Raw genomic sequence first — 23,126 nt, forward strand, 5'->3', positions numbered from 1 at the left:
TGACCAATAAAATGAACACCTTTGTCCTCGTGTGTCAAGTGTTCTGTTTGAGAGAGACACAGCCTCACTCTCGCTCTGCTCTCGACAAACTGCGTCAGTAGACAGTATCCAGCAGTGAGCAATAACCCACTGACGGCAAACTGAGCTGTTCAGGCGCGACCCCCAAACCGGCAGATAAATGAGAAAAGGGAACAGCTCAAAATAATTCCCTCTCTCTCTCTCCGTCTTATCTTTCCTCTTACGAGTACGTCTGTAAGCAGCAGCCGAACAAATCTGTTCCATTTGTGAAGGATTTGAATGTGAACATGTGGTGAAATACATGTCTTCTGAGACAATGGTTTGTTTTGAGGAGAACTAAGAGATAAGTGAACTTCATCAACGAGGAGCATCCTCTTTTGTAAAGCTAAACTTACACATGTCGCTGTATTAAACCATGAGGATGTTTTTGAAAATATTTGGACAGATATAATGCAATAGTTTGCTATTCATTAGTATAGTATGCTTATTGTGCTAATTAGTGGGACACACAATGGAGCAACAGCTGTGGATGTGATGCAGTTTTTCAGATTTGGTGTCAATGGCTCTGGATAAAAAAACTCCAAGATAAATGTTTTATTAAAAAAAAACAACAAAAACAAATCCATTCTCTGTGAATCATGAATTTTCTGTGAAATCGGATAGAACTTCACCACATGCATTCACACCTATATTCATATGATCCGATTGCTATCCAATCACGGTCACCTCCCCCCTGTGCACTGCCATATCAACAACAACAACAACAACAACAGCAACAAAGTTAGCTGCACGTGAAGTTGCACTATTGTATGGACTCCATACGATGCAGTGCGGAGACACTTGCATTTACACTTCTGTTCAATGTGGTCACGTCACAAAGAGTCTCCGACCACATCGGACCTGTCAAACCATCTGTCCTCAGGTGTGTTTACACCTGTACTTACATGCTATCAGGTGTTGTCCGATTGCAATCGGATCACAGAAAACACATTTTAATGCCAGGTGTAAAGGGGGCCAAGATGTGGCGAGTGGCCCCCCTTTTCTCCCTCCCTGCTGTAGCGCAACACTGCCCAGCTGAGCTCACCTTGCGCACCGCATCAGCTGATCTCCCTGATCGCAGGGCCGTGTGTCATGCGCAGTTATATATAAAGGTGTGGTCAGCGTGCTCTTCCTTTCTCCCGTTGTGTAGCGTGGTCTGCGCATGTGTTTGCGCACTTTACCTGTTCATCTCCTCCTTTGCATGCGCAAAATACGCATTTTGGTAACTTGTAACCTGTTGCTAAATGGTCCGGTGGTGGCTGTGTGGCTCCGCTGGAGGCTCCTAAGAGTGCAGTCGTCTTGTAGCCGGAACCCGGAAGGTAGGTCGGCGTTTTCTTGCCCGTCTGTCTCTCTGCCTGTCTGTCGCTCCCTGTTCATTGTTGCTGTTCGCTTTCTGCTGCAGTGGTTGAACCATAGCCTTAAAGGCTTCATCCTCCTGTTTCCAGTTGGTGGAGTGGGATGTAAGTGAGTGAGATTGTTAATTACTCAATTTACAATTCTTAGTCATTTATTTTTCAATTAAATAACATGGATATATGCCTTTGTTTTGTCAGAGGCTCCGTACCCTGGATTTGGCTGCTGTTTTGGCTCTGTTATCTTTCCTGGTCCCGGTTGGAGCTCGGGCAAAATGTGAAAATCATTTTCAATCTGCTGTTAATTTTGCTTTTGTGTATATTTTGTTGCAAATTGTAATTTGTTTGTGTTCGTTAATTGCCGATTGTTTGTTGACTTTTTGTTTTTTTATTATTGCAATTGAATATGTCCTCATTATTTCCTTTGAATATTACTTTATTTAATTTGAAGTTTGCTTTGTTTGCTTATTTTTTGTTTGAACGTTTTGTAGTTCCATGTTAATATTTTTTGGTTTGGTGTCTCGTGGCATGACATTTGATTTGTCTCTCTGTGCTGTGGGTCTTTTCCTCACAATCCTGTTTTTGGCTGGTGTGCCATGTGACGAGTCCTCTTTAAATTGTGTACTTTGAGATTGATTCCTTGTGTCCCTCCAAAACCTGAAGACTCTCGCCTCTGCCCAGTGGTATAAACCAACCTGTGACTTTCATTACGTGAATACATTCCCTGGGGTGATATTTTCACACTTATAAACATATATTTATATACAGTATATCCCCGTCTCGCATGAACAAAAAAAAAGTGAAAATTCTGAACTGCAGGTGGAGCAGTGGAGAAATCTGAAGATCATCCTGAGGCTGTGTTTGTGCCGCTTTATCCTCCACATGGGGGCTTTGTGGAATACAATGGGGCAAAAAAGTATTTAGTCAGCCACCGATTGTGCAAGTTCTCCCAATTAAAATGATGACAGAGGTCTGTAATTTTCATCACAGGTACACTTCAACTGTGAGAGACAAAATGTGAAAACAAAATCCTGGAAATCACATTGTAGGATTTTTAAAGAATTTATTTGTAAATTATGGTGGAAAATAAGTATTTGGTCACCGACAAACAAGAAAGATCTCTGGCTCTCACAGACCTGTAACTTCTTCTTTAAGAAGCTCTTCGGTCCTCCACTTGTTCCATGTATTAATGGCATGTTTGAACTCATTATCTGTATAAAAGACACCTGTCCACAGCCTCAAACAGTCAGACTCCAAACTTCACCGTGGCCAAGACCAAAGAGATGTCGAAGGACACCAGGAACAAAATTGTAGACCTGCACCAGGCAGGGAAGAGTGAATCTACAATAGGCAAGCAGCTTGGTGTGAATAAATCAACTGGAGGAGCAATTATTAGAAAATGGAAGACCATTGATAATCTCCCTCGATCTGGGGCTCCATGCAAGATCTCATCATCAGGGAATCAAATCCTGCAGTGCCAGACTTGTCCCCCTGCTTAAGCCAGTACATGTCAAGGCCCTTCTGAAGTTTGCCAGAGAGCATATGGATGATCCAGAAGAGGATTGGGAGAATGTCATGTGGAGGAAGAATGTGTTTGGAGGAAGAAGAATGCTGACTTGCATCCCAAGAACACCATACCTACTGTAATGCATCGGGGTGGAAACAGGACGACTGATCCGTGTTAAGGAAAGAATGAATGGGGCCATGTATCGTGAGATTTTGAGCCAAAACTTCCTTCCATCAGTGAGAGCATTGAAGATGAAACGTGGCTGGGTCTTCCAGCATGACAATGACCCCAGACACACCGCCCGGGCAACGAAGGAGTGGCTCTGTAAGAAGCATTTCAAAGTCCAGGAGTGGCCTAGCCAGTCTCCAGACCTCAACCCCATAGAAAATCTGTGGAGGGAGTTGAAAGTCTGTGTTGCCCGGCGAAAGCCCCAAAACATCACTGCTCTAGAGGAGATCTGCATGGAGGAATGGGCCATAATACCAGCTGCAGTGTGTGCAAACATGGTGAAGACATACATTAAATATTTGACCTCTGTCATTGTCAACAAAGGTTATATTACAAAGTATTGAGTTGAACTTTTGTTTTTGACCAAATACCTATTTTCCACCATCATTATTCTTTAAAAATCCAACAAAGTGATTTCCAGGATTTTCTTTCACATTCTGTCTCTCACAGTTGAAATGTACCTATGATGAAAATTACAGACCTCTGTCATCATTTTAAGTGGGAGAATTTTCACAATCAGTGGCTGACTAAATACTTTTTTGCCCCACTGTAGCTAGCAAACAGAAAATTATAGGCTGTTCTGTGCCAGTGTGGACATTTAAGAGACAATTACACATGCTGTATTTTCATGTAGCCAATTTAAAAAGAAAATGGCAACCGTTGTTTATTGAACTGGCTGACCAGGAGCTCTCATGTTTTCCTTTAAAATCAATTTTCAATTAAGGCCGTTTTAGCTTTTCTTCATGCTTCTTCCTTTTAGGGGGTGACCACAGTCGATCATCTGCCTCTAATTTGACCCTCTCCCTTGTGTCTTCTCTTGCACCGACTGTCCTCATGTCCTCCTTCACAACATCCACGATCCTCCTCTGTGGTCTTCTTCTGTTCCTTCTGTCCAACAGCTCCATCTTCAACCTTGCCTCTCTTTACTTTATCTCCTTAAACTGTTCAACCTGAGCTGTCCCTTGAATATGCTCATTTGTAATCCTGTCCATCCATACTAGTTTAAAGCAATTTTCCAGTGGAGGACAGTGTTGCACATCACTGAAACAGGTTTAGGTGCACACGCATGCCTTTTTTTCGGAGAGGCGTTTTAGGACCTGACATGGAGTGGGAAAATCTCATGCCGCAACACACACAAGTTTGTGTGTCGCAAAGTCACTGCAGTTTCATGCAGCTGTGCTGGGATGACTCCGCCCACATTGAGGAGGTACTATATTGTAATGGAAAACCAACCAAACTGCGTAGATTCGAGCCGTGCCGTGCAGAGGCGGTACTATGTAGTGGAAAAGTGCCATTAGAGACGAGCACAAATTATGCCTCCTGAAAAACTTGATTTTAAATATGCTTTCTGTCTTTCTCCTTCATGCAGTTGGCTTTAACTGGTTCTCCTCCAGGTTCTGAGATTTACAGATGCATCTGCTGAAGATGGGTATCTGTTAAGCGCAGTGCTCGCACTCATAGAGGGAACCAAATCAGTGCTGAGAAGTCCTGTGTCCATAGTATTTTTTTTTTACAAAATATGAAGATATTTTCACTTCAACAAAATACAAAATAATATTTTGTAATTGAAATATGTATTTTAAATACACGCATCACATAGTGTGACATTTTCAATGCCTTGGAATAATAAAGTTATAGTATGACGTCAAAATATCAGTCATCTTTTTTTGTTTATCATCACAGTGTTTAGAACTAAAATAAAAACTCATTAAGTAATGTTCAAGAGCTTAAAATGTTCTCAAGTGTGTTAAAATTAATTATTATTATAACAGATGTGTGTGGACGAATTCCTCTGTATTTTATACACTGCGCTGTGGATCTTAAAATGTAGGTGTAATGAAGTCAAGGGTTAGGGTTAGGGTTCATGAAACCTCATGAAACACTGTAAACATGTCTGAGCAGATAGCTCAATTGATTAAAGTGATTCTAGAAAGTCCTGTGATAGTGATTTCAGTTCTTAGATGAGAAACTTAACTTTAACTTTGTTCAAAACCAAAAGGTTGTTCGACCCACAAGGGGGCAGATTTAATAAGATCAGGGTTATCCATAACCCTGGGGTTGTCCCAGTCTACATAGTGGTACTTTTGGTTTCACACTGGCAGCCAAAATTTCAATAAATAAATCCCAAACTTGTCACCATGTGTACTGGAACAACCTTTTGGGTTTGAACAAAACCACCACACCACTAGTTCCTAAAGAGTTTAGGACTTCAACTTGTACAGCTCTAAATGTTTGACGTGGACTCTGCTAGACCTGGAAACTTGGATTCAAGTTCTGAAAGTGTGAATGACGAGAACCTTATTAAGAATTCCAAGACCAAACTGTTTGTCAAATAGCTTTGTCTACTAAACATTGATTTGAAGGTCTAAAGTTGTAGGTTCAAATCCTTAATTCGCTTTTTTTGTTAAAAAGAATTTGATAAAAACACCTAATAAATACACTGTTACATGTTGAGTTGTTGATCTTAAAATATAGGTGTAATGAAGAGCGAATTTTCAAAACGCTGACAAGGATGAGAAAGTCAAGCACGACAAGAAATGCAGCATGAGAACATCAGGACAAATAGCTCACTCTTGTATCTCTGAGATTATAAGTTTGAATCTCACAATGCAAAACTTCACACCAAAAACACCAACAAAGTGTTATTGAGTACTGTAGTATAAATAGCTCATGCTGGAAAAAATACGATGTGTTATTGAGGTTGTGCGTTCAAATCTCATCATGTAAACTCATTCAATGTAAACAGTTAAAAGCTCAAAGAAAACCTCAGGAACTGTAAGGAGTCAGTAGCTTTGTTGGTAAGAATACTGCTGTCTAATTCATATGTCACAGGTTCAATTCTGATAAAGAGCGACATGTTCAAGATCCAAATTGAAGATTCAAAGGAGACCAAAAGTCCCACATGGCCCAGGAATATGTGGTGTGATGCCTTTGTTCACAAGCATAAGGTTGTTTAGTCCACAGGGTTGCAGGGTCAGTTCCACATGAATGCACAAGAGGACTGAGGTCTTTCCATTTTAAATGTTGGACATGGTTGTGAAGCTCAACCTGGCGGACCAGAACAACCTGGCTGTCGTGAAGCATGTGAGTAATAAGGTTGAGAGCAATGGCACGGTCATGGAACAGAACCTGCCAACTGCCGCATAGGGGACAACCTCTCAGTTGTTAAAGTCCACCAAGTGTGGGGTTGTCCCCTATGGGGCAGTTGTCAGGTTCTGTTCCACGACCATGCCATTGCTCTCAACCTTATTACTGACAAGCGGCTTGGACTGTTTGCATTGAAAATAGGATTCTAAACTTCATCACACAACAGTTGAACCCACATGTTCTATTACACATGACAATATATAAAAGAAAACTCAAAAAGCTGTTGGAGTTGTTTAGCTCAGTGTGTTTGACACTGACTCATAGATTGGAAGACTGGGGTTCAATACCCAGGAAGACCACCTGTGTATTTTTTTGAACTTCAGAAGTCCAATATTCTATGAAGTCCAGAGATCGTGGGGAGATTTTTGAAAAAGTTCAGAATTCTAAAATATCTGACCTAGATGAAAAAGTTAAGAATACCAAGAAGTGTTGACTATCCATCTCAGGACAAACAGCTCATGCTGTTGGTTTTGGACTTGAATATCTGAGGTTGTTAGTTCAAATCTCATGAGAATCTTGAGATTTTTTTTAGGTTAAGATTCAATGTAAACAGTCAAAGCTCCACCAAAACCTGAACAAGTGTAAGACCTGGTAGCTCAGTTGGTAAGAACGCTGCTGTCAAATTCTGACTGTGTGGGTTCAAATCTTACAAAGAACAATACATTTTAAAGTTCAACATGCACAGTTAACATTGAAAGGAGACCAAAAGACCCACATCTGTAAGGAACTTGTGGCGTAGTGGCTTTGCTCTCAACCAAGATTGCGGTTGTTGTTCGGTTCATGAGGTCGTAGGTTCAGTACCACAACGGTTGGGTTGTGGGAATGGTGACTGGCTTGGGTTACACAACGGCTGGGTTGTGCGAAAGGTTGATTGGTTACACAACGGCTGGGTTGTGTGAGAGGTTGATTGGTTACACAACGGCTGGGTTGTGCGAGTGGGCAGGGATGTGGGAACTTGGCAGTGTGGGCAATGGCTGGCTTGTGTACACTGTAGTGGTGGTCAGATTCAAGTGGATGGAAAGAGGGTTTTTTTGCAAGGGTTGCCAGGTTGGGTCCAACAGGCTGCTGGGTTGCATGCAGTGTGAGGGTTGCCATCAGTGGGTTGCCAGCGGCTGCTGGGTTGCGCGCAGTGTGAGGGTTACCAGGTTGGGTCCAACAGTGGCTGCTGGGTTGCATGCAGTGCGAGGGTTGCCAGGTTGGGTCCCACAGCAGGTGCTGGGTTGCGCACAGTGCGAGGGTTGCCAGGTTGGGTCCCACAGCGGCTGCTGGGTTGCGCACAGTGCGAGGGTTGCCAGGTTGGGTTCCACAATGACAAGGTTGGGGGTTTCTTTTGGCCAAGGTTGTAGAACCAGACATGCTGGACCAGAACAACCCAGCGGTTGTAGAACCGAACTTGCCGGACTGGCACAAACCTGCACCACAAATCTGGTGGGTTTGGTTCCACACCGCAGGGTCGTTCTGGTCCAGCACGTTTTGGTTCCACAACCACGGCATTGTTTCAGTCCACAGCGCGACAGTCCCTGGCTCCCCGGAAGTGGCTGAAATTTTGGCTGCATAGTGAAAAGATTCCTGTTCACTAAAATTAGGTTTTGGGTCCAGGTTCTTAGTAACTACTGCTTAAACAGGATCAGCACATGACTGTGTGAGCATCACTTTTACATTGTTAACACATGAAAACTAGTTCTCAAGCTTTGACTCGTCTCAGTTAAAGGTATAGTTCAAAGTATCACTGTTTAGGCAATAAAACATTTTTTTAGCTCCTCCTCCTCCATGAAGTGCACAGACCTCCCTACTCCTATTTCAATTGCAGATAAAGTTTGCTGTCCAATGTTTACTCTTCACAGTAAGTCGTTGCTTGGTCTTTCTTTCTGTTTTACTTGATCCTGGTTTGAAACATTACATTTATTATGTAACCTAGCTTAATACTGAATTTTGTTTGAAAAATCTTATTTCCACAACAGTGTCAATACCTCATTCAATCATGCTTCTAAAACACCTGGACTGTCCCTTTAACTGCAGCCATTTGTAGGTCATGGCACATGATGAGACAAAGTAGTAGCCACTTTAAAATGTGGTCATTGCAGTAAATGAGTGAAGAAACATGAGAAATATATGAAAAAAACTTTTTATTTTTATTAGTCCATATCAACACAGACACTTTTATATCGTACCTGAAGTCCGACATACTATGACTTTTACAGTGATTTTGAATAACATACTATATAGCATAACTTTTTTGTTGTCATTTTGGACAACATACTGTATTATGACTTTTTTGAGTGACTTTGGACCACATACTATACTATAACGTTTTTAACAGTTTGTATTTGGACATTTTTGGATGACATACAAAATTAAGAAACATTTTGACAGTTTATATTTTGACATTTTTGTTGACATACTATACTAAGACTTTTTGACAGTTGTTGACATAATATACTCGTACATTTATGGCAGTATGAAGACATTTTTATTATGTAACCTAGTTTAATACTGACTTTTGTTTGAAAAATCTTATTTCCACAACAGTGTCAATAGTACCTCATTCAATCATGGTTCTAAAACACCTGGACTGTCCGTTTAACTGCAGCCATTTGTAGGTCATGGCACATAAGACAAAGTAGTAGCCAGTTTAAAATGTGGTCAATGCAGTAAATGACTGAAGAAACGTGAGAAAAATATGTAAAAACCTTTTTATTTTTATTAGTCCATATCAACACAGACACTTTTATATCGTACCTGAAGTCCTACATACTATGATTTTTTAGTGATTTTGGATAACATACTATATAGCATGACTTTTTTGGTGTCATTTTGGACGACATATTATATAGTATAACTTTTTTTGGGTGATTTTGGATGACATACTATAGAGCAGGGGTCACCAACCTTTTTGAGACCGAGAGCTACCTGAAGGGTAGAGAATAATATGGAGAGCTACCATATTAACATTTTATGCAATTTACCATTTAAATTATGAATATTGTGCATTCAATTGCATACACATTAATTCTGTGTTTACTCCTAATGGTTATCACAGTTTCTATAAACAATATCAAGGACATTTTACTCAGTGATCATATGGATACATGCAAGTGAGGTGAAGTGAAATGAGCCCGCGGGCACCTCATTGGTGACCACTGCTATAGAGCATGACTTTTTTGGGTGATTTTGGACGACATACTACACCATGACTTTTTAAAGTGATTTTGGATAACATACTATATAGTAAGACTTTTTAAAGTGATTTTGGACGACATACTATACTATGACTTTTTAAAGTGATTTTGGACGACATACTATACTATGACTTTTTAAAGTGATTTTGGATAACATATTATAGAGCATGACTTTTTTGGGTGATTTTGGATGACATACTATACTATGACTTTTTTGGGTGATTTTGGATGACATACTATGACTTTTAAGTGATTTTTGGGACATACTACACCATGAATTTTTAAAGTGATTTTGGATAACATACTATATAGTATGAATTTTTTGGGTGATTTTGGGCGATATACTACACCATGACTTTTTAAAGTGATTTTGGATAACATACTATAGAGCATGACTTTTTTGGGTGATTTTGGATGACATACTATACTATGACTTTTTTGGGTGATTTTGGACGACATACTATACTATGACTTTTTAAAGTGATTTTGGATAACATACTATACAGTAAGACTTTTTAAAGTGATTTTGGACGACATACTACACCATGACTTTTTAAAGTGATTTTGATATAGTAAGACTTTTTAAAGTGATTTTGGACGACATACTAAACTATGACTTTTTAAAGTGATTTTGGATAACATACTATATAGTAAGACTTTTTAAAGTGATTTTGGATGACATACTATACTATGACTTTTTAAGTGATTTTGGACGACATACTACACCATGAATTTTTAAAGTGATTTTGGATAACATACTATATAGTATGAATTTTTTTGGGTGATTTTGGACGACATACTACACCATGACTTTTTAAAGTGATTTTGGATAACACACTATATAGTATGACTTTTTTTGGGTGATTTTGGACGACATACTATACTATGACTTTTTTGAGTGATTTTGTATGACATAATATACTATGACTTTTTTTTCAGTGATTTTGGACCACATACTATATACTAAGACATTTTTAACAGTTTGTATTCGGACATTTTTGGATGACATACCATACTAAGACATTTTTGACAGTTGTTGACATAATATACGAGGACATATATGACAGTATGAAGACATTTTTGACAAATACTAAATTCGTTTTTGAAAACAGTGAGTTGTGACAGTTTCAGTGACAACACACACATGCATGGTTAGACGATGATCGTTACATGCGGACTCGTGTCGTCACATTAGCAGTAGCAGTCGATGTAATCTGAGCACCTGTGATCGGATCACTCGGGTCGGATGTTAACAGCAGGTGTGAACAGAGTTTCAACAGAAAATCTAAGAAATGTGTGGATCATTAAGGCAGCAGTTACCATATGGTTGTCCCCGCTGTTCCTCGTCCTCTTCCTGCCTCTGACTCCGAATGCTCCGACCGTCCATGGCTCTGACTGGTAAACACAAAGTGGAACCTCACAAATAGGTCCACACAAGAGGGGGAGGAGCGGAATGTACCAAGTCATGGAAAGTATACCGTGGCCTTCAAATCTGTGTAGCCTTGTGCAGGAGCAGCTCCAGCTGTAATTAATCAATGTTTATGTCCAAATTGAACAAATAAAAAAATGGCTGCTGAATTTGTAGTCAGTTAAAAAAAACCACCAGCGTAGGAAATGCTGCCATCTGCTGGATGGAAAAAAAACTTTCCCACTTTCTTGATTAACTTGTTTTAAGCCACTTACAGTGTAGTACAGTATATTTTTTAATAACAATATTAATAAAACTGCAAGCCTACTTGTTTCGAAGAGGTGAAAAAAGACAGCACTGCACATCCACAGCTCGTCTGTGGATGTTTATGTGCACTGTGTGTGTGTGTGTCGGTCTCTCTCTCTCCACAGTAAATACAGTTAGATGGATCTCACTCGTGTGGCAGAATTGTGCATTTCCTTCTTGTAAAGTATTTGGATTATGACAAAAATTCAGTAGATTTGTCGTTAGTTGCTTTTTAAAACAAATAAAGTTGCCGGGGGTCTGTAAAGTCGCTAAATATGTACGTGGAAACAGCACCAAACTAAAACAGACATTATTTCCCTTTTATGTCTCCTGGCTCAGTTCATTCTGTCTCCGTTTCTGTTATTATATCTGTAATGTGTCTTTTCTGTTTTTTTGGTGTAACTCCATGTACTCCAGCGTTTTTGAGTTGTTTTATCTCCTGTAACGATGGCGTCTTCACAGGGGAGCTTTTTGAAAACACCAAAGGAAAAGGATGGTTAACGTTTCGTGCCGTTTCCGTCTGGACTTGGCCTCAGTGTGCGCCAACCTTGACGGGAAAAGTTTCAGGAGAAGAATCTCTCTGATCCAAAATGAATCTCAAACGCGAGCTTGTTAGCACGTTAATGGTATTCATGAAAAAGTGTTAATTGTGCAGTGGGTGACACCTGTCCCTGCTCTGTGACTAGGAAAAGGCACCCCCACCCTCTCCTCCTGCAGATGCCACTGTCTTTTTGCCATCTGTGCACCTGACACATGCAGCAGCAGCAGCAGGAGGTAATAACAACAGCAACATAAGACGAGAGACAGTAGAGATGAGAGGAAGATGTTGCTTCACATCTACATATCACGTGTTTCAGGCAGCAGTGTGAAATGGCCTGATGACTGTGCGTCCGTTTGTGACCATTTAAATGTAAATGAGCGTTTTGTTGACGCGAGAAAGAAAAATAAACGTTAAATGTTTTAATGAGACGCCGCTGGCAGTTCCACTGACAACGTCGAGAAGAAACTCTGCACATGAAGTCATTCCCCCTCCCCCCCGAAGATCAATTCTAAACCAACGTCAGGGAATTGACGCTCATACACACACGGTTCGTATTTTGCAAAAGAGGAGAATATATTTGGCAAAGCTAATTAAGCCTTTTTGCGAGTACATGTGCTCGTGTGCGTGCAGCAGACTCAAGTGCCCTTGTGTGCTTTTATGGCGCCCGTGTCTGTGTGTGTGTGTATGCGAGAGAGGACTGCGGGATGGAGATAAGAGCTTTGGCCTCAACTGGCTTTTGTCACTAATCCCAGACGGCAAAGAAGTGGCTGCCGATTCCATGTAATTTCCTGATATCCCAGCTGTTTCTGACTCTCTGCCCTTGCGAGGACACCAGTCTCTGCTGCCGCTGCATGTCAATGAAGCAGCAGAGACTCGGGGAGCAGAGGCGGGTGTGCGACTGCATTTTGGCGCCATTTTGGGGTGGATTATTCTTTTGACAAGTTCAATCTATGAAATTCATGAGAACACCTTTTAAACTGTAGGATAACAGATAGATATTAGTTAACAGATCCTCATATGTTTAGATTCAGTGACACTTTCTGTCTTAATCTGAATTTCCAACACAGTCTACTGAGAAAGTGGCTCAAGAAGACTGAATTTAAGAGCAATGAGCTATACTCCCAATCCAGAATAAATCTGCGGTTAAAGCAGCCTATGCTGGATTATACCCTGGGTATATTATGGCCTAGTCCGCTTTGACCCCAAGAGTGTAAATTAGCCTAGGCCAGACTTTACCCCTCTTGTGTAAAGGTTTGAATTGCATTTACACAAGAATTAGTGTTGTCGTGCGCTTTTGGCCTTGAAGCTAAGTTTTAGATTATATGAAATAATGCCGTCCACCAAAAACTTATTCTAGGGTATATACATGTTCCTGCTCCTGTTTATAAATATTAGTGAGTGACTATACTGTATAAATAGAGGGGTATTCTCTGGCCTGGGCCAAACTATACCCGGGTTTATTCTTGGGCAGGGGTTAATTTGATCTGTTACACCGGGAAACTTAATTTACATTGCACGTCATCTCTTGAAGAGGCCGATGTTTTGTCAGTGCCGAGGGAACAAAACGAGGTGTAACACACACTCACACACTGACACTGTCTAGAATAACAACGAGAGACATGGAAGTTTGATATTGACAAGAGTCTCAGAAACGTCACCCTTGAATAAAGAGAGAACAAAAACCAAGCCCGACTGTATAAAAACACATCTGTGCAAACACTAATAGACTTTTCTGACCCATCTCTCTGAAGACTGCACTCTCAATCCATGAAGGAAGAAGAAGAAAGGGGGGAATATGTCCTCGAAAATCTGATTCATTTGTATAAATGAATAATTCAGTGCACCAAAATAATTTGGGTCCTCACAGTAAATTAAATTGCAAGGTTTTTTTTCTAAGCCTTTATTCTTCAGACATTCATAATTCATACATTCCAATTTTCGGCAATAATATTGCAAATGTGCGTAGACGGTGCGCCGCAATGCCGCAACGCAACACTTTGCCTTTCAGTGAAATTATTGAGTCAGTTTACACATTTGGTGAATAAGTAATGGGCAGAAGCTCTTCCCCCTCTTTCATTTTGCTCCTAACTAAACTCATCAAAACATTGGAGGCTTTTAATATCATTTGTCATATTTGTTCCATTTTTCTGGCGTAAACACGGACGTTGTCGTGACCGGTGTGTGTTGTGGTGTCTTGACTTTAGGGAGATAAATTGCCTGTTGGTTGTTTTTTAACCGGTGATCACTACGCTGCTCATATTTGATGCAGTTTGTTGTCGGGGGGGCTTTGAGAATCTTTCCCCAGCACATTTCTCTTTCGGTTCACTGACACACTGCAGATGATTTTGCTCTCTTTGGAGTTCTGTTCGTTGCTTTGATAACTGGGCCAACTGCCAGCCGCCCTTCTCTGAGACAAAACTGCTCTTTAAACCAAAGTGACCCCACCGTATAACAGTGTTCATGAAGGAAAATAAACAACTAACACACACACACACACACTGGCCTACAGACCCATAGGGAAGGACATGAGTTGGCAGATTTCTCAATCAATCAACATCTTAATAGATGATATGAAATACATTTACAAAGATGAAAAATAAGCACATTTTTTTAGTTAGTTTTATAAACACACAATTCAGTTTCAGGTTGTTTTTTCCATAAATTTTTGTTATTTCATTTGTTTTCATTAACTATAGTGACCTTGGTCAGTGATGCTGTCTTTTCATGAACTTCCTGTCCGTCACTCTTAGCATTCCCCCCTCTCTGTGTCACCTCCTGAACACACCTGGTGAAGCGGCATTTATTTATTTATTTATTTAGACAGATTCTAATAAAAGTATTTGATGGAGAGCAGCTTTAACTTTGGCTACAATCATCTTAGTCTACTCCTCTTCTTGCAACTATACTTAGAACACACAGATGCACTCTTTATACAGTCAAAACTGCTGAAATTCACTGACATAGTATCTTCCCAAACAGCAATCATCATGTACAAGGCAAAAAAACCCAGAAAAACAGAAAATTACCGGAAAATATTCAAAATGTATTTAGGAATCGGGAGGGAGGTTATCAGTCGGGGGAACATAAATTCAAAATCTATGTTTTAGACTCAAGATTTAGACTCTTTTTTATCATGTCATTTCTTTTCTTCTTTTTTCTTTTTCTCTTCATTTCTGTATTATGTTGTGCAAAGAATTTGTTTAGTAGTAATCAGGAAGCCTTTTACTATTTGCACTGATCTTTCTGCTGATTCCTTATTTCTATCCAAGGCACAGGACCATTTCAATGTGGTCACCTTTTAATGACATCATCCAATTAAACCATCTCTAATATAAGATCCGTAACAACCCCCCGTATGAACATTAGAGTGAGGAAGGAGACTTCAAACGAGACAGCACTTCTTTTTTTATTACTTTGACCGAGAGATCCCTAATGGAAGAAAGTTTAATACTGTACGTTTAAATCTCTGCAGGTTGTCTTTTCACCTCGCTGTCCGTCCATTGACTGATTATTTTACTGTTGTCAGCTGTCGCCTCCATCACTTGTAACATTGACGGCTGAAGACTTGAGAGATGTCCATCCTCAGTTGGGGGGATGAATGACACTCGATGCTCAATCTCTCAGCCCATCTGGCCCAAGCGAGCCTGTCACAAGGAATAAATCACGCTAATGAAATGGCACCAGCCCAGTGCTATCTGTCATAAGCAATCTGCATCTACTTAGGGATTGAGCGGAAATGAGGAAGAGAGATGTAAAAAAAAAAAAGACAGAGGAAGATGGAGAGACTGTCTGTGTCCCTCGAGCAGCTACCATGTGTTTTTGTTTTTGTGTGTGCCTCCGTGACCTAGTTCAGCACAGTATCAACAAATATTGATTAATTGTATCTTATTTATAAAAGAGGAATTTGTCACCAAACCTTAATTTTCTTTATTTATTTATCCATGGCCATTAGCGTGACGTTTCCCGCAGAATTATTGTCTTGCACGTCATTAAAAATATATTTAAACAGGTCTCACTAGTACGTGTAAGACAGAAGGGACCTATTTTATTGTAGATTTTCCCTTTATGATTGTCACACTGAGTTGAGATGTTCTTGAGATGCTCTTTTAGTCCTTAAGAAAATAAATAAACAGCAAGTTGCAGGAAAATGTACTTTTTGTAAAAAAAAAAGAAAACGCAGGTTGATTAATACATATACTATATACTATAACATTTTACTTTTGTGAAATAGTATACCCTATATTAGGTGGTGTATGTGACCTTTTCTACACCTTGTTACAATAAAGGTATAGGATGATGTCAAAATATCAAAAAATGTCTTTCTTTTGTTTGTGTTTAGAGCTAAAATATACTCATAGTGAGGTGAAAGGGCTCGATAAATTATGAATTTCACACCAAAAAGAGAGTGTTATGTAGCTCAGTAAGAATAAGACTTGTATATCTGAGGTTGTGAGTTCAAATCTCATTATGATGTTTTCTTAAGTTCAAAATTCAATGTAAACAGTCAAAAGCTCAGAGAAAACCTTGATCGCTGCTGGAGCAGGGAGCTCAGTTGATAAGAACACTGTTGTGAAGTTCTAATGTCACAGGTTCAAATCTTATAAAGAACAAGTCATTTTAAAACTTCACTTTTTAGATGTTGAACTTTAAAATGTATTGTTTTTGGAAAAGAACAAACGTAACCTTTGCCTTACTTTGGACAGACAGATCTTATATTTTGTAATGACATGCTATACTGGGACATTTTTGACATTTGGGTTTGACGTATTATATTTGGACATTTTTTGACGGCACACTAGGACATGTTTGACAGTAGGAAGACAGTTCTTTGTTGACATACTCGGACACGTCATACTTTATGTAATGATATATTTGATACCAGGTCTGTTGTCTCACTGACGACACATGTGCATGGTTAGACGGTGATACCATTGCTTTCAAATCAGTGTAGTTTTGAACAGGAGCAGCTCCCCCTGCAATTAATTAATGAATGTTCATGTGCTTATTGAACAAATAAAAAATGCCAGTTGAAAAAAAAAAAACCACCTCCTTAGGAAATGCTGCCATCTGTTGGACGTACTTTCCACCTTCATCCATCCTCCATTTAGAAGCTGCTGGAAGGATCCAGTTTTCGTTCTGATCGTAAAAATAACAACATGGACAATTAAGTCAGTGTTGAAATTCCATATGTTGTGTGTAAATTGCCACAATTGTTTGCCATGAGACCGAAATGTTAGAGACTAAAATATACGTGTGAATTTCTCTGTCAATCCTAATATTGTACATTTCACAGTTGGACACGAAACAATAAAGCACCCCTTTGTTTCCAATATTTGACTGTAGTTAAATTGTAATTTACTGTACATTTCACCACTTTGCACCGTTTCCATCCATGAGAAGTTGGGCCGGGGAAAAAGTACTTGTGGTCAGTCGTGAATCACAAAGTTATTTTGGGGTTGTTTTTTTCTTTTCTAGGTTAGACGCTGTGTGAGTTAGAGTGGTTACATAATCTGGCGAGCTGTACAATATTTATGTGACATGACAACATGTCAAAAAGTCTGCTTGACTGCACTAATAAACAGGTTACAGAGGCAAGTCTGCCATCTAATGGATGAAAAAGAAATTGCAGGCTGTCACCTTTCTTTTGCTATTATCAGTTGCTGCTTTTGTCCCTCATGCATCAGTCCTGGTACTGTCCAATTGCACATGGACAGTTTGGATTATTTTCATTGTGTGTTTCATTGTATAACAACAAAAGGTATTTGATAACACTGTCATTCTCCTTCATCCAGTGTTTCCTCCACCGAGGACACAATCAAGTCCCGTAAGAAACATCATTTGATCTCGATGAGGTCGGAACCACTGAGTAATCTTTGCTTTGTTGTGATTAATTTCTTATATGCTGCTTTGCGATGGATTGTCATGCTCCTGTGTCCTCTGAAACCATTTTTGCACCGTTGCCTGTCCTCTACAGTACACTGGCAGTGGTGCAATCGACCTGCGTCACCAACAGGCAAGAGTGTCAACAATGCAGCTCACAATTTAACCCCAGCTGAAGACTTTTAGTCAGCAATGGCATTGCTTTAATCCTTTCTTGCCCTAAATGTCCTTGTTTTTCAAGCTGGAGGAGCTGGAAGCACATTATCAGGGGAAAACGCAGCTTTGTGGCCTCACAGCACTAACACGTTGACACAGCTTTGATAATGAAAGCATTAATCTTGGAACTAGTGATGGGGGAAAAGAGGCTGAATTCAAAATTTGTATAAAAGGACAAAAAAAAACACCTCCTGACATCATATTCTAATTTAGTCACTTTCACTGCTCACTTGTGCAAATTTGCCCTCACATATTTTTAGCCGCAGGTCATTCACACTGACATTGAAGAACAGAGTAGAGGAAGAAGCATGACCTTGTGTGTGCATCAAAAAATAAGTAAATAGTAAATAATTGCTTATGTGTTTCGGGTCAATCTATAGGTCACATCTTCAGGCTTTACAAAAATGCGTTTTATCGTGTTCTTATGTGTTGTTGAGTCAAAGTGATGATTAATTCTATATCGCATATTTAAAAATGGACCGTTTTTACTTCATAAAAACGAGGCAAGCACATTTTGACACGTGGCATATTTCTAAATGTCACACAATCAATCAGATTGTCTATAGGTTGTACTGAGAAAAAAGGATATAAGACACATTCTTATAGCCTCTGTAAATATAGCGTTTTAAATGAATAAAGAATAAAGAATAACATGGTAGGAAAGTATGTTGTTGTTGTTGTTGCCTGCGCTGCTTACCCATTAGAAACTACGGTCTCTTGCTGTGGACAAACACAACAACATCATCTCAGGTCGTGAGTGATTTCTGACGCGTGACGTCACCGTGACGCGTTGACTGATCGTTGGAGGCAAACGGCTGATTCACAAGCTGCTTTCATTCGCTCCATCGCAATGAGAGGTCGCTGTTTTTTTTCTCTTTGTTCGTAACTAATAAGTTAGTTAGTTAGATAGATAGTAAGTTAGTGAGTGAGTAGTTTCTCCGGTTGGGTCGTTAATGGACGTTGATCGTCGTTATGGTGAGTTTGTTGTCACTGGAATGATGCAGTTAGTTTGCATCACTTTTTAAAAATCATATGTTTTTAACCTGGATTGTTAGATTTTTTTTGTATTTAATGTCTTGTAACCATGTGCACCTGCGTAAAATGCTGGTTTGATCTTGTACCAAATTATTTGAAATGTTACTTAGTTTGGTTTCTGTTGGTAACAAATGTGTGCAGATCATTCACTTTATTTTGTCATATTCATTTGATATTTATGCTTTCTGAATATGTAAACAAGACATTTGAATGCATCATCTCTGACGTTGGGGAACTACAGTCTGATGTTTAACTTTTACTTTACTTTAAACAACTAAACTATGCTTAATGACACTTTCCAACGTGTATTTTACCTTGAAACCTTTTAAATTTAAGCAAATTCCTCTTGACTTGCTTATTATACAGTGGCTTCATGCTGTGTATTTTTGAAATACAGTTTTTTGAATCTTTATAGTGTTTATAATGTCTAATATTTGGGGGGGCAGAATTACAACAGACCCATATATGCAATCTAGTTATATTTTCATGTCTAACTTTGTTTTACGAAGGCACCACAAAAAGTGATTTTTAAGTGTTCGTTTTCCATATTGACCACTTAATTGTCCCTGTTTCCTTGTGTTGAAGATGAATGCGTCTAACAGCAGCCCCAGGAGCAAAGAAAATATTCTCCCTGTGATTAAAGTGCATGCAGCCCAGCAGCGGAAGGTGCTCGGTGTCTTGTCAGAAAATCAGCAGGTACTGTATGGGACTGAGAGTCATGAGGAGAATAAATCAAGGTTATTTCCCTGTTCAGTTTACACCTAATTTTGTCATTCTTCATCACAGGGAGGCCAGTTTTCGCACAGTTCAGTCTCGGGCAGCTCCCATCACGCCAATGTCGTCTACACCTCCAGCTCCACCTTGGACATCTATGCCGATGAGTCGCGTGAAGTCGTTCTCACAGCTTCGGGTCAGGAAGTGGTGTCGGACGGCTACGACCCTGTCCTGCAAAGGGAAGCCTTGAGCCTCATCTGGGAGTCCATTTCAAGTGAGTGTGCCCTTCACAAAAAAAACCCCCATCCATCTATCAAGACTTTGTTTTTCGTGATAATCATTCAATCCATTACAGGCCCATACCAGGAATCCTCTAAGCAATCTGAACTCGACGACTCCATCTCAGTGGAGGTGCTGGGTGTGTGTGAGTATGCAGAGGACGTCCACAAACACCTGAGGGAGAGTGAGGTGAGGATTCACTCAAACACTGAGTGCATTGAATCCTTTGTCATGTTACTGTCTGCAGAGGCGCTGCTTGCCAACAGGCAAGGCAGGCAAATGCTTGGGGCCCCAGGCCACTGTAATGCCACTGTTGGAGGGGCCCCCTGTGAATATTTGCCTAGGGCCCCGAGAGACTCCAGAATCGCCGCTGACTGTGTGTGACTTATTTGTTTCTGATGCCAGGTGAAGTTCAGGCCCATGTCGGGCTACTTGGAGAAACACCCAGAGATCACCAGCGACATGCGGGTCGTCCTGGTGGACTGGATGGCGGAGGTGGCTCACGAGTACCACCTTTCTTCCGAAACCCTGCATCTCGCCGTCAGCTTCCTGGATCGCTTTCTGTCCTGCACGTCACACGTGAAACGGAGCAAGCTGCAGCTGGTCGGCACAGCGGCGTTGCTGATCGCTTCGTGAGTGCAAATTTAGATATTGAGTTTTGAAACTGTGAAAGTGTGTGCTGTGGTTGTATAAATGCTCTATTTTACCATATTGTCACACTGTTAAAGCCAAATATATATACTGTATATATATATATATATATATATACTATGCTGTGTATATATAGTGTATATATATACTATATATACTGTATATAATATATATAATTCCTGTATAAATATTGTGTCATAAATATATAAACGTACATTTTATGCTTAACAAATTATTTAGACCATCTGTCGTAAAAATTTGGAAATCTTTGAAAAACTAACTAAACTAAAAACTAACATTCAACCACTAAAACTAACTTTTCCGTTCAGGAATGCATGTAAATAACTATAATTTGACATTTTAACCAAGAAATAATAATCTGCTTTACTATTTATTTATTTATTTAGTTTTTTAAATAATAATTATATTTTAGCATTAAAAATAATTTTGGTTAAAGAGCTATTAACCATTACAGATCATTATCAATGCGGATAACGATGGTCTAATACATTTGTTAAGCACTGTATATATAATCTTCACAATAAAACACAAAAATACAGGATTTAATACAAAATGATGCCTGTGAAATGATAATAATATAATTTATCATGACATTAACAGCTGTGAATTGTGAAAATAGCCACCGTATAGAGCAGCATAAGGTCGACTGTCCTCGTGACCTTTCACCTTTTGTAGAAAATACGAGGAGATCTGCCCTCCCGACGTGAACGAGTTCATCTACACCACGGACAGCACCTACACTAAGAAGCAGCTGCTTCAAATGGAGCACATTCTCCTGAGGATATTGGCGTTCAGGGTGGCGGCACCCACCGCGCGACAGTTCCTTCGTCTCTTCACATCCATCCAGTCCGTGTGTGCCGTCACGGAGAGTCTGGCCCTGGTGAGTCAGTTTTGGGGTTTGTGCTCGCTGCCTTTGAACGATGAGGCTCTGACCTGACCTTGATCAACTTTTAATGTTCCCTTCCTCTAGTATGTCGCTGATTTAAGCCTGCTGGAAATAGAACCATTCCTACACTACACTCCATCAATAGTCGCAGCTGGAGTCTACTGCCTCGCCTCGTACACTGTGGACAGATCTCTCTGGGTGAGTATGTAAGGGTCTCTCCGTGTACAGGTGTAGCCTGTACACAAAGTCTGACTTTTAAAAGATCTTTCTTTTCTTCTCTTTTCATCATCATTGATATTATTATTATTTTAGCCAGATTCCTTATCTGTCTTTACTGGCTATACCCTGGCTGAAATTGAGCCCTGCCTCAGTGACCTCCACAAGCTGTACATCAGTGCAGAGAGTTTCCCTCATCAGGCCATCAGGGAGAAGTATATGAGTTCAAGGTAAGATGTGATGTCATTATTTTTAATGTTGTTGTAGCTACACTGATTCATACTGATGTCTTTATTAGTTTATCTTTCTTTTATGGCCGTCAAAAGTTTTGCACTCTTTGGACACCATCTACACCGTGAAAGCTGTAAAATAAAAACAAAAGGTAGACGTACAAAGTTCACTTGTTTTTATCACAATGAACAATATAAACATATCGACTATCCGAGGTTCATTATTAATTACAACAAAAATGAAAAAAGTAAACGGTTGCCACGTGCCTCTTGAACTAACCAACCAAAAAAATGTTTCATCAGATTGCCTATAACAAGGATATAAGACACTTATAGCCTCTGTGTATACTGTACGTTTTAACATAATGGAACGTAATGGAAATACTGTGTTCTAAGGGTTAACTCAAGTGCACAAACTCTGTGACAATAAGCACAAATTTCACAACATTTGAAAATAAAGTTACATATTCGACATTTTTTAATATTTACCACTCTTAAACGTCACATTTATCACAGTCTCTTTAAACAGTTGCAATTGTTGCTGTACATTTTATTATTATTAATAATAATAATAAGAATAAGAATAAGAATAAGAATAATGATAACAACAATAATAACTAGTATGCAGTATGACTGTCCTTCGTGCTAGTCATCATTTTCCATTTTTGCCTTTCAATGCATAGGTACTGCTGTGCGTCAAAGATTGCTCCACCTGCTGTTTTGCCACAGCTCCACCCTTCTTCTGACACATCTGCCACAGCAGAATTCCACTGAGAAGAAAACAAACAAAGCAAATTCCACTGCCTGTCATAGATGTTTCCAGACACGTTTTTTTTTCATACATTTTTGCCCAACACAGTGATTTCTTTAAAAATGAAGACTAATAATACCTGTGATAGTGTGATAGGATGTAAAAGTAATGTGATGTTTATTTTTGTTCCAGATGAAAGAAAACACATGTTAAATCATACATTGCAGAAATAATCATATAATATAAATCAATTTAAAACATTGTGCCTTTTTATTTTATTTTTTTATCTTCCTTGTGCGTCTCCGTGTAATGTACATGTACTTCTAAATAAAGATTTGAATTATTTGAAATGCAGCTTATTGATTTTATTTTGAAAGTCCCTCAAACCTTTGTTTTATCTCACAGGCACAAGTAGGTCTAGCTGCACCCCGGGGGACGACACGCCCCCTTTTTCAGGGCACACCGACACACCCATTCTCAGGTTCCCCTGGGGGGGCGTGTCTTGTCCTGTGTCTGCGGCTG

At 39.6% G+C, this 23,126-nt stretch overlaps 2 protein-coding genes across 10 annotated transcripts; one reads left to right on the forward strand and one right to left on the reverse strand.

Moving 5' to 3' along the window:
- Window positions 1-1,178: 1,178 nt before the first annotated feature.
- ccna1 (cyclin A1) lies at window positions 1,179-22,954 on the forward strand. Of its 9 annotated transcripts, none has more exons than XM_044042371.1 (12): window positions 1,179-1,376; window positions 1,460-1,521; window positions 1,611-1,686; window positions 17,518-17,577; window positions 19,442-19,552; window positions 19,643-19,844; window positions 19,926-20,038; window positions 20,255-20,481; window positions 21,197-21,401; window positions 21,492-21,605; window positions 21,720-21,853; window positions 21,950-22,181. In XM_044042371.1, exons 5-12 carry the CDS (start codon window positions 19,442-19,444, stop codon window positions 22,125-22,127), a joined length of 1,284 nt encoding a protein of 427 aa, XP_043898306.1. In that variant the 5' UTR covers window positions 1,179-1,376; window positions 1,460-1,521; window positions 1,611-1,686; window positions 17,518-17,577; the 3' UTR covers window positions 22,128-22,181. The 9 variants fall into 9 exon arrangements, with proteins under 9 accessions (XP_043898306.1, XP_043898307.1, XP_043898308.1 ...); XM_044042372.1 differs by having other exon boundaries at window positions 1,460-1,517; XM_044042379.1 differs by lacking the exon at window positions 17,518-17,577 and having other exon boundaries at window positions 1,372-1,376; window positions 21,950-22,183.
- LOC122779734 lies at window positions 7,042-11,072 on the reverse strand. Its single transcript, XM_044042322.1, has 2 exons — window positions 10,791-11,072; window positions 7,042-7,841 (listed from the first exon to the last, which is right to left on the reverse strand). The coding sequence occupies exons 1-2, from the start codon at window positions 10,855-10,857 to the stop codon at window positions 7,042-7,044; spliced, it is 867 nt and encodes a 288-aa protein (XP_043898257.1). The 5' UTR covers window positions 10,858-11,072.
- Window positions 22,955-23,126: the final 172 nt, after the last annotated feature.

The sequence above is a fragment of the Solea senegalensis genome, linkage group LG13, assembly GCF_019176455.1.
Source record: "Solea senegalensis isolate Sse05_10M linkage group LG13, IFAPA_SoseM_1, whole genome shotgun sequence".
In the NCBI taxonomy this organism is placed as follows: domain Eukaryota; kingdom Metazoa; phylum Chordata; class Actinopteri; order Pleuronectiformes; family Soleidae; genus Solea; species Solea senegalensis.